The sequence below is a fragment of the Eutrigla gurnardus genome (genome assembly GCF_963514095.1).
Source record: "Eutrigla gurnardus genome assembly, chromosome: 13".
NCBI lineage: Eukaryota > Metazoa > Chordata > Actinopteri > Perciformes > Triglidae > Eutrigla > Eutrigla gurnardus.
In genome coordinates, this window is record NC_139936.1 from 16,733,964 (window position 1) to 16,745,901 (window position 11,938).

At 39.6% G+C, this 11,938-nt stretch overlaps 1 protein-coding gene across 3 annotated transcripts in view; it reads left to right on the forward strand.

Moving 5' to 3' along the window:
- hdr (hematopoietic death receptor) overlaps positions 1–9,806 on the forward strand; it is a 119,761-nt gene extending 109,955 nt beyond the window's left edge. Inside the window, exons 2-12 of one of the 3 annotated variants that reach the window (XM_084024639.1) lie at positions 2,349–2,430; positions 4,655–4,760; positions 4,947–5,075; positions 5,206–5,317; positions 5,478–5,569; positions 5,674–5,712; positions 5,798–5,890; positions 6,949–6,989; positions 7,196–7,480; positions 8,211–8,250; positions 8,510–9,806. In XM_084024639.1, the coding sequence (XP_083880765.1) occupies positions 2,413–2,430; positions 4,655–4,760; positions 4,947–5,075; positions 5,206–5,317; positions 5,478–5,569; positions 5,674–5,712; positions 5,798–5,890; positions 6,949–6,989; positions 7,196–7,480; positions 8,211–8,250; positions 8,510–8,799 (1,245 nt within the window). In that variant the 5' untranslated portion in view covers positions 2,349–2,412 and the 3' untranslated portion in view covers positions 8,800–9,806. Of the gene's footprint in view, positions 1–2,304; positions 2,431–4,654; positions 4,761–4,946; positions 5,076–5,205; positions 5,318–5,477; positions 5,570–5,673; positions 5,713–5,797; positions 5,891–6,948; positions 6,990–7,195; positions 7,481–8,210; positions 8,251–8,509 lie in introns of those variants that run through there. The other 2 variants (XM_084024641.1, XM_084024640.1) reach the window with 2 other exon arrangements.
- The last annotated feature ends 2,132 nt before the right edge of the window (positions 9,807–11,938 follow it).

Consider the following 11,938-nt stretch of genomic DNA (forward strand, 5'->3'; position numbering starts at 1 on the left):
ATGATTCATGCTGAATCTCAAACAGCATGCTAATAGGACCAACCCTACACCATATTCTCCTTTTTATTTTCATCAACTGTCTAACAAGACAGTATTTCATAATGCAGTTGTTTGTTAAAAAAAAAAAAAAAACAACAACCTGCAACTTAGTTAAGTTAAATCTGTTTGAATTGAATACATCAGAAATAAAACAAGTTAATAAGGACCGCTGTTCAGCAAGAATAACAGTCGTGAGGACATTGGTTGTTTGGTCGAGGCACCGTGGCCATAGAATTACTGTATGTTCTCCCTCTAACTGGTCACATTAGCAAAGCGGCTAGCAAGGTTATTGTCATTTAAGGCTGGGACTAATTCGCCTCATGTCCCGGGCAGCCATTGAATGAGAGAATAAGCCATTTGTTCAGAACTGATGTCATTAAATATTATTTCCTTTTAATGTATTTATATTTGCTGCTAAGTGGAGTGGCCTGCTGCCAAACTTTGTTGTGTTTTAATATGCCAATGACAATAAAGCATCTTATTCCATTTGACATCGGTCACTCTGCTGTATCCTTTCATTTCTTCTAAAATGGTTCAAAATGGAACTCAGACACTTCCAGCACATTTTGTGTCTGGCAGTTAAACTTTTAAAATTGACAATATTTGCATATTCAAAATATCTTAATGAGGAAAGAAGTCAAGGTACTTTGAAGAATTTTCAACCACTTATTTGAACTTTTTTGTGGAGAGAGCATGTCAGACACAAATTATTCATTATTCCTCAAAGGGCTGGATGTATTAGGTGAGGAAGTGAAAGAGCAGTGCTTGCCCCTCCTTTATTACCATGCAGGGGGGGGGGGCTCTATCGTTTTCACCAATGAAGACGTCCTAACCTGCTCTGTGCTTCAGTGAACTATAGCTGAGCCATGTGCCGTGAGACAGTTCACCAATATACGCAAAAAGCCGAAATTTTCACATATTTGGCGTGTTACCTGTTTCCAGTTAGGATGAGGTTTTAGTCACCTTAGTATTTCTTTGCCATAAGCCTCCTTCCTCATGCATTCTCCATCAGATCTGCCACTCACTATAATGCGCAAACATTTCATGTCACCTAAAAGGCAGTGAAGTGATAACGCTCCGTCCGTCTTGACGAGAAGACCCTGTAAGAGAAGGAAACATATTTTCCGTGTAGAATTGATCTCGACTTCGGCACGACAGAAAAGCTGTACAGTCTGAACGCAAAATCCATGTCTTATCTCAGAGAAAGTGTCTCAGACGTTTCAGCCTCCTCCCTGCTCTTATCATCAAAAACACATGTTGGCGCAGAAATCCTTCCAAAACATAAGTGTGGTCAAATTTAGGGCAAGATGTTGGTGTGAGTCACCCATCAGGTCCGTTAGGTCTACAGCTTTCACTCAAACATGCCTTCAAAACACCATTTCAGCTCCAGCTCCTAGTTAGCTGCACGGCCTGAAATCGAGGGTCCATCTATATTCTAACCCCACCTTCTTCGTCTTCTTCTTCAGCCTGCATCAACAAATATTCCACATCCTACTTCAGTTGAGCCCCCCCCTCCCCTCCCCGTTGGGGTTCATATCTGTGTGCTGCAGGCAAACTGCTCATTAGATATTGCTAAACTGCACACAGGAGGATGAAGTTTGTTGAAAACTGTTGATGATGGCAGATTTCATACAGTTTTTCGACGAGAGGGTTTTGTTTTGTGCAAATATGGTTCCCCCATGATCCTGCTGGGGGGGGGGCACTTGGAACTGCTATTCTTCACACCACGGCGGCACAAGTGGATCCGTCCTCATTCAAAGCACTTATGCTCATATCCACGGTGACATGCAACGTCTGTAACAGCAGTAGAGGTTTTTATTATTGTATTTCCTTTGCATTTGTAAATGAGCCGGGGCCACACTGTATTCTGGTGATAAAAGGGTTAAAGTACTGGGTCAAATTAACAGGTCGAAAGCACAAAATACGACTTGAATGCTTCAGATGGCAACTGGTTCTGTCATCAACAATTGCCCCTGATCTTGTAGCCATGATACTATCTTCTAAGCAACACTTACAGATTTACAGATACAAATCACGCTGTGTTCATGTGTGCATTGTGTATTTCAGGAGACTGTAACAGCATAATTCATTTTAATTTTGATTGATTACGGGTCAATACTACACCGTATGTCTGCATCGTGGTGTTGCTACTTCAGTACTTTTTACTTCAGTAAAGTTTCCATGGCTGTGGGACGGTGGCCTCTCTGGGATCTTGGCTGTGGCCCCGCCCGATGACGTCACCACCACCTTACACCTGCGCTGTGGGCAACTTTTAGGGCATAAGGGAAAAGAGCGAGAAGGCGAAAGGTCGGATGTCAAGGCAGCTCGGAGTTAATGATTCAAGAAACTGGATTTCGACGTCTCCACTAAAGAATGAAACTATTTGTCTTGGTAAGTGTGTTTCAAAAGAGTCAGATGAGAGCAGGAAAGTGAAATTCACAGGAGCGCATCCAAACTTTAAGCTAACTTTAAGCTAACTCTCTGCCGTTGTTTGTGTTCACTCACAGCTGCTTAAACGTTCTGTTGTGTCCGCTGAATACCGACGTTTTCTCGAATTAAGTATGTTTGTGTGCTGCTTGTGTGTGTGTCGCGCGCGTTTGTGTGGGTGTACGCGTGCGTGCGTGTGTCGGCAAGCCTCTTCGCAGAATGTCACGTTTACCTGTCAAAGCTCATCTCTGTCGGAGCCTAGGTGCGAAATTCCTCGTATCAGGCTCATTTCTCCTTCAACATATCGGCTAAAAAGTTCCCATATCGGGAATGTTTAACATAAAAAAGAAGCATTTACTTGCCCGGACTAAACTCCGTCTTCCGGTTGTGCTGCGCCGAACTCTTAATAGAGGTTGGGTTCATTTGAAGTGATCCTCGAAATGGACCCATATTCTAAATTAATATAAATATCTCTTCAATTCACAGGATAAGCGGTAGAAAATGGATGGATCTGTTCAATTCGGCGCGGTAGTAATCCGCCAAACGGCTTTGTTGACATAAAGTATCAGCGTACTGACAAACAAATCAGATGTAATACGTATTACATCAGATTTGTACTAACCCTAACCCTAACCCGCTAGCGTAAAGACAGTTTAAAAAGATACAATTTATATCAAATGAAATGCCCTTTAGGGGATTATACGGATGCCTATTTAAATAATGTCTCTTCAAGTTTCATGAAAATGTCTTAAATATTGTAGTGGAAGTTCTATATTCTATAAAGTTACATTCGGTTGTTTTTTAATGGAGGTCTGGAGGATTCTCTCCGTCATTTATAATAAGGTCTAACCAGCGTAGTTATTAATAAAGGCATTACGTAATAATTGAGGCACAGGAAGTACAAACTCAATCGTAAAGCCACCTACCAAAGTAGGTGAGTGTCTATTATTCACCTGCATGTGATCCTTGATGCTGTTGTGAAATAATGGGTGTGGACAGAATATGATCATGCATGATAGCCTTATTTGGTCATTCCCTCAGGTATTGACAAACTTTTTATCCACACACTGAGTTTGTGTTCAGCTGAACTAAAGTGTTTGTGTCATTTCTTGTAAAAACCTAAATGTTTAAGATGTCATTCATAGGTTTTCACGATTCTGTACTCAATCGTGCTTGGAAGATATAAAGCATGTCAAAGGAAAATCCCCTTTCTCCCATCACATCCACCTGCCCGGCATGCTTGTGGCCTGATGATGAGAAGTGCATTTCATTGGTCCGCGTAATCTTATGATGAGTTGCATCATCTTAGCCAAACCTCTAAAAACGATGAAGGGATAAAAAATATATTCTTGTATTTGTGGAGTGTCAGAACTTTAGATAAGTATTCTTCAGTAACTTCTTCTGTAAGTTTCCTGTGAGTGGAACTGATGTTTACAACAGATTTCAGACTTTGGTCTGTGAAAAGCACAAATGTGATCTAAAAATCAAATAATATGGTCAGTTCATTCATTCATAAAAAGGGATGTGTAGCTAATTTCTTTTCAAAAACAAAAAGATGATTATTATATATGAATATGCTGATTATTTTCTTAATTGATTTGAGGCATTTAAAGCATTTTTAGGCATTTAATCTGTAAAATGTCATATAATGATGGTAACTACATTTGAGGAGGTGAAAGTAGTCATTTAATAAATAAATCACTTTTAAACAATTACTTGATTATAATAATTTTAGCCTGCAGCTAATTATTATTATCAGTCAGTTTGCAAAACTTTTTCTTGATTTTTTGTCTGGTCTATAACGTGCATGACATTTTGTTAATGAGAATTGCCCATTTTAAATCGACTGTAACCTCGCCTGTAATTTCACTATATCTGGCACAAACATCCACCTGGATTTATGGATTAACGATCAGAGTTTGGTGCTCAGAAGTCAAAATCACTGTGACATCGCTAAATAAGTTTTTGGCCATAACTCAAGAATGAATATGCTTATTATGTTTCACGCAAACTGCTTAGAGAACAAAATGAAGTGATGACACTTTGAACGGATACATTTAAACTGCAACGTGTCGTAATTCTACCTTCAAATTGTCTGATTAATTTCCTGTCAATTTGCTAATTAATTAGTTTGATCATTTCAACCGTACACAAAACCTATAAATTCCTCCTTTTTTTTTCTTGATAGGTTTTATTTTTACGAATCTGGCTCCTCCAATGTACAGAGGCATCCCCAACGTGTGGGAGCTCAGAGTACAGGTCCGGCAACTTCTGCTGTTTGAACTGTCCCGCTGGTAAGAAACAGAGCCACACTTGATTTGGTCCAATGGGACGGAAGTTCTGTCACCAGCGTGAATCAGAGATCCATCACTAAAGCTATGAAGCAGATTGAGCTTGATTGTGATTGGTTATTATAAAGCTACAGTGACGGGTTCAGTTGAATGGTCATTTGATGTGGTTATTTGATGGCTGTGTGTTAGGTACGCACATGATATCGGCATGTACCACAGCAGGAACGAGGGGGAGCTGTGTGGAATGCAACGATGGGACCTACACTGAGCACTCCAACGGACTGCAGCACTGTTTACCGTGCACGCAGTGTCACTCAGGTAATTCTGTTTGACGGCTTTACACCATCGATTGGAATGACTGTGGAAGAAAAATCAATATTCAACCTTTTCAAAGTGCTCCGAGCATAAACTCAGACTTAACAAGCTCTTTTTCGTGTTGCTCTCTCAGAAAAGGAAATTGCGAGGCCTTGCACTCACACGCAGAATGCTGAATGTCGGTGCAAGCCGGGATGGTTTTGTACTCCTGACCAAGCATGTGAGGTGTGCAAGAGGTGTTCAAGGTGAGTTTGATGCAAACGAACAGAACACAGCTGATGCTTGGTTCATTGGAAGTGAGTGATGGAAGAATAATCCTTCTTTTTTTCTTTTTTTATTTCTCACAGCCTCGCTCATTGTAATTCCTTTTCGTGTTTTCAATCAATTTTTTTGCCTCCAAACTAGGTGTGCAGAAGGTGAAGAGACTGTGCGGAACTGCACCCCTACTGCCAACACACAGTGCAAGAAAATCCAGCCCACCTCTGTCCCTGCGTCAGGTACGAAGCTAATGCCACCTGAAAGGCTCGAGAAATATTCTTCAGACTCCAGTCATCACTGGAATTATTTTGAAAAAATGTTCCCATATTTTCTCTCTGAAAAGGTCTGACGCCAAAAGTGCATACACCAGAAAAAAAACAAAGTACGTCATAAGTGTGACATGAAATATATTATTCCGATAATTTGGTGCTAATGGTTGTGAAATGTGCTTTTTTTTTTTGTAACAGCATACACCGATTGGATTGTGCCACTGATTTGTGTGCTGGCTGTTGTTATAATAATTGGTGCGATTGTCATTTGGAGACATCGTAGAGCAACAGGTATGTAAATAAAACTTATTTCCATGAAATACAAAAACATATATCATAAGTATCTATCAGTGGAAAGTGACTAGCCAAAGTGAAAACATTTTAAAATAATAATTTTAAGATCTTAAAGGGATAGGCTGGAGCCCAAAACCTGCCCTGCCACAATCAGCATGTATGGAATGGAACAATTACGTCAGCAGGTGCAGTTTGGAAATTTAGACCTGGCAAAGGAAGTTATAGCATGCAGTATAACACAACACATGTTCAACATTAAAGAATGGCTCAAGCACTTAAACTGTAGGTAATTCAGTTCCTCATACAACTCCCACTTCAGAATATCCAAACTATCCCCTTCAAACCAGATACTTTAACTATGCTTTTTTTTCTTTTTGTTTAATTTGTGTCTTAACTTAAACACCTCCCAGAATATATTGCCTGTTTCTCCTTTATCCAGTAATCGATTCCCTCAGGTGAAACTGTTGCAAATCGGTTGTCTACGTGCAGTTTTCATCCACTTCTCACTTTCTTCAAGGCCTGGCTTCTCATTTACATGTTCTCACCGATGAATTACACTCTAAAATATGTGCTATGCCAACAAAACAATGGACAAACTGATTCACACATAGTTTGTCTTGTAAGTTCTTAGTAAGTGATGAACAGTGACGTCACTGCGTCACAGCCTTGCCAACATGCTGCATGTTTTTGTAGCAGTATGGGTGCAGAAACCTGCTGAACTGGCCTGTCAATGGCAGGTATGATGCTGATTGTTGGCTGATGATGACGCAGCAGCAGCTGGTATAGCGTATATTACTTCCTGCTTGGCATAAATTGTTGTAGAATAAAACATAGATATCAGTTCGGTCTATGTAATGGATCTTGACTGCTTTCAGGTGTTGACAAGTATAGTAGTTTTTCCCCAGTCTCCACTGGTTGCCATTCTGTTATTCAGTTGTGATTGATCTATTAAATTAAACTTCAGTCACACACTGGCACAATCAAATAGCAGCTTGTGCACTTTGGGGAATTCCTTTAAGTTGCGTAATCCTCTCCTCCTCACATCCTTTCTTCAGCCTCTGGGAGAGATCGACATGACGGTCTGAACGCTGGACAGGTGAGTCACTTATAATAACTTTATATATACTCTACAATTACTTAAAACAAGTGCAGCACATTACAATAAGCTGATTGAAAGTGTCCTCACATTTTATGGATGGATTTTATTTAAAAGATGAATACAGCAGCCCTAATCTAAGATAAATTAGACTGATGAATATGAAAGTGTTTTTAAAATGACTCGTTCCTCACACGGACATAAAGGATTTCACTGGAAGTGGCAACGGAGAAACCCGAAAGGCAAGCTTCTTGAGTCGCTTCCTGCCCCGACCACTGGTGAGAGCCAAATCCTCAGCCGGTGTGGAGGATGAGTGTAAAGTCCTGTGTGAAAGTCTCAGCAGCTCTGCCAGTAACTCCCAGCACAGTCTCACTGGCCTCTGCTCCTCTGCCTTCCCTGCATCCGCCCCCCGAGCCGGCCCCGCGGCCCCCCAAGCCGGCCCCGCGGCCTCCCGAGCCGGCCCCGTGGCCCCCAGGCAGCCCAACAGGAGGGTGAGAGCACCAGCTCATTTCCACTCCTGCTTTCCATCCGTGCTTATTTTCTTCTCATCTGCTTACTGCTCGTTTGTCTCTATTGCTTTGCTGGCTTAACTTCAGAGACCTCAGCTCACTGATTCCACTGGTCTGACTGTGCTCCTTCTCCAGATTGGGGCGGAGCGTAGCGCCCACCCTCCCGTTATCTTCTCAAGTTAACTCTGTTGGCTCTGTCAGCACTGTAGGGCTGTCAAAAGTCAAGTTTGAATATCTGTTGAACTATTCAAATATCAATTTTTGCTCAGTAAGTCAATGACACAATATCATAATTGGCCAAAAGTTGAAATGATGACTTATCTTTACAATACCTCCTCATTTTACTAAAAAAACCTAAATAAGGGGGGCAGCTAAATGAAGGGAGACCACTGAAAATGTTCCTACATGGTTGATTATCTAGTAATATCCCAATATAAAAGGGGATTTCTGTTTTTAAAACTACAGAAGATGATTAGATTCATCATCATTTTTTGTTGCACCTGTTAACAAATCTATCTATATTGGCCTGCATTTCTTCAATTAATCAATTTGGCAAACACATGTTTTTCAATCCAAGCAAGGGAGCACAAGATGTTGGGTTACGTCAAGTAGCTGAATAAGAGATTTATTTACCAGGGGTTACATTCTATGACTCATGAAGCATTTCAACAGACTTTTGGGGGAATTAATGATGTTTTCTCTTGTCATTTAGGAAGACGTGTGTGATTTTCCCAAGTTGGTCCCTGCAAATGGTAAAGTGTTTTTATTTTTATTCCTTCTCTCAAACATTAGATGCCTCCTACACATGGAACAGCGTGAACACTAGTGCACTAATTCAGCCTCAGTTTTTCATGTTGCCAAACTCTAGTTGTTGCAGCCCTGCTTAAGTCAGGTTTACTTAATTATGTGCCAGTTCTTAAAGTTCACAATACATTATGTAACTACACAGGTGATACATACCTGAGAGAAGAGAGAGGTCGGGGAGCTTGAAATCTTTGTCTTCGTTTGCAGGTGAAGAGTCTCTGAGGAAATGCTTTGAGTATTTTGAGGCAGCGGACTACAGCCAACACAAGAAATTCTTCCGTCACCTTGGGATTGTCGACAATGTGATAAAAAGCAAAGAGAGCCTTCCCTACGACGACAAGATCCACGATTTGCTAGGTGTTTGGATGGAGCAAAGGGGCAGAGAGGCAAACTTGAATGAGCTGCTGGATGCATTGCTTGAGTTGGGTCAAAGGTTAACCGCTGAGACCATCAAGGAAAAAGCTATTCTCAATGGTCATTACAGCATTGAGGAATAATGAGGTCATTGTTTTCAAAGGTTTATTGTTTTTGAAAAAATGTATTGTTAGGACTACTTCTTATGGTTTTAGTTCTTTGGTTCCTTCAAGAGTTTTCCTCAAAGTGAACACATGAGTAATGCAATAGGTGCTTGTTGGTAGGACCTTGTGAATCTTACGGATTTAGCGAGGTTTCGTTGGGTGAATAGTATCTCTATTCAGCCAAATCAAGCGTACCTCGTACATTACAAACGTATTTTGGTGGACCTGCTTCCGCTTCAGTAAGGGCATGATTATATTCTGACCAGCTGATGTGGGATACAAAGGGTCTTGTTTGGTCAAACCAGCATTTCATGGCTGCTCGACCTCAAACTCAATTCAAAGACTAATTGAATCCCAATTGTCTGACTGAAAGAATTATTTTCCTTCAGCTCAACATTGAGTGAAGTATTTACAGTGTTTGCCGTCTTTTACAAAGATTGCTATTTAACATTTACAAGTGAGACAACATCTGGTTACCTGATGTTAGTCTGAAAAATATTGAACTGTTTTATTTATTCAGTGAAATAATATTGGTGTGTCCTCAGGAATTATTGTCTTCCAAATGGTTGCACTGAGTTAGAAGCAATGAACAAAATGCCTATGGCACCATGGGATTGCTACAAGTATATGAAGTTGTTATGGTGGAGACCAATCAAGTTTAATTTTATTTAAATATTTATGTTCTCAGCCTGACTGTATAATATACACGATGATTGAAAGTATTTCATGGTCAAGTTTGGTTTACTTCCTTAAAGGACCAGATCAAATGATATTTTTTATATCTTGTTTGTGCTGCATTGCTGTCTATTGTTACACATCAGCCGTCATCACATTCATTATCAAAATCCTGAATGTTGGAGGTTTTTACAAAACTACAAAATGTCATACTGGAATTTTTTCCGATGCATTGTAGTATGAAGTGCCTTGTCTACCTTTTTGTTTTTAACAAAAGAAGACAAAGACAAAAATAAAAATGTAATATTCTACTTGTCTGTTGTTGTTGTTGTTGTTCTTTTTGGCCTTTTTGTGCCATTTTTGGTTTTGTATTGTTTGCCAGCTTTTTTAGAATAATTACAATTTGATACATTTTGAAATATAAAATTAAATAAATGGCCTTTACATAAAGGTTGATCTAAGTGTCTATGGCCCTGGTATTGTACATGCTGACTCGCTGTATCCTAGTATGGGACCATATTTAATTTGATCAATGACACATTTTTACCCTGATATGAAATATCAAAATGGCTGTAATGACTATATACTCACATAGAGAGTATTTGTTGTTGTAGTGGCCGTTTGTCCAGAAATCAATTTAACTTCTAACTGATCAAATCAAAGAGGGCCACTTCGGCACCATGGGGGTGAATCGTACGCAGGCAAGAAGTCACTGTCCATTCAAAGTTCTTGGTTTCCTTTAGATGATTTATTTATCCCAAAAAACAAGCAAGCAAAACAATAAAATAAACAAATCCTGTTTCGTGTTTGCCTCTCTTGCGCTGGTAAAAAACCATGTGCCCACCCAGGTGCATTCTGGTCCTCCACCTGCGTTCATACCTATATAATTTCCGGTGCCCAGTGCTACCCAATTTACAAAGAAAACAAAAAACTAAATTAGCGAAACAAACCAATAATATTTACCTTAAATTACTAATAATAGAAAATAATGTCACAAATTGAATCAAAATAAAACTATACTAATCAAACATTATCAATAACAAACAAACAACCAAATAGCTCCAACAGTTTTCATGGCACACAAAAACTGAAAGTCTTATCGAAAAACCTGTTTTGGCATTCAAACAACTAGTTGATGCATTTCCTGCAGAAAAGCTGTGAATACTGAAATTTAAAATTAGTTGTAAAGCACTTTTGGAAATGTGAAATGACTTGCCTGAAAAAATGTGAAAGCCTGAAGCTTTGTACTGCACTGCTGAAAACCTGGTGTATGAAATGCAAAACTGTGAGAGTTGAAAACAGAAAATAAGCTAAAAATGTTGTACTGTAAACGCAGTAGTAAGAGAAAAACATTTTGAAGCCTCTGACAGACCATAATATTTGTATTCCCTTTTTTACACTTCAGTGCCCTTGAGTTTGTGAAAGGCACTTTCAAATTAAAATCTATTTGAAGTATGAATAGTTCTGTTTTTTCTTTTTTTTAAATCTTGCCTTCAATGAAAGAGGGATGTGCAGCTGTTTCTTCCCCGGCTGATATTTAGAGAATCGTTCATGAATTCCAAATATATTCCACTAATAAATGTAGTCATATTCATTGCTTTTGAAAGAGCCATGTTGTTATTACTGATTGGAGGACAAATAGACAATCTGAGGAACTTCAGGTAGCAGAATATAACTGGAGCCGTATGAGAAAGACTATGGTGTCTTGAACACCAGGAAAGAGCCTCACCAACACAATGATTCATTGGCTTGAATGTGCGTTGAACATAATTTACTGCAGTTTGGAGCATCATTTTATAAATGACCCCCTAAATAATAGGTAATAAGTGTGCACATAAAATAATAACCCTTTAATGTTCCTGAGTCCAAACGTAGGACCTACATCCACACATGAATCTGCTCAGACTCCCCCTTCATTTGCAAATCTTTTTTTTTTTTTTTGCAGTTTGCTGCCTCATTTTCTCCTTCATTTCTCATCCGGCAGGTTGAAAAGCACGCCGCGTTAGCAGTTCATTTACTCCGTGTTTTTGTCTCACATTACCATTATGAATATTGATGTTATAACCATGCCTGTCGACTCGGATGCTCTCTCCCTTTGGTGTGTGCCCGAGGTGTCACAGAAAACATTCGGCTAAACGATAACTCTGCTGTTACAAATCAGCCGTCTTGACTCTCATGCATCAAACTAATGCTCGCTGAGAAGAACATTATTAAACATTCTGTTGCGGCCGTCTAGCGTTCCCGGCCCAAATTACCACTCAGGGAATGGTGATTTGGAGATACGTAACCATTAGAGATCTGAGAGCACATTATACTTTGTTAGATGTAATACAAATATGCTTGACTTTGAACATTGAAATGAGTCTGTGCTGTAAAGGGCCTCTGCCTCTGCAATAGAAAGCATTTTTCAAAATAAAAATCTATTGACACATACGCCTGTCAC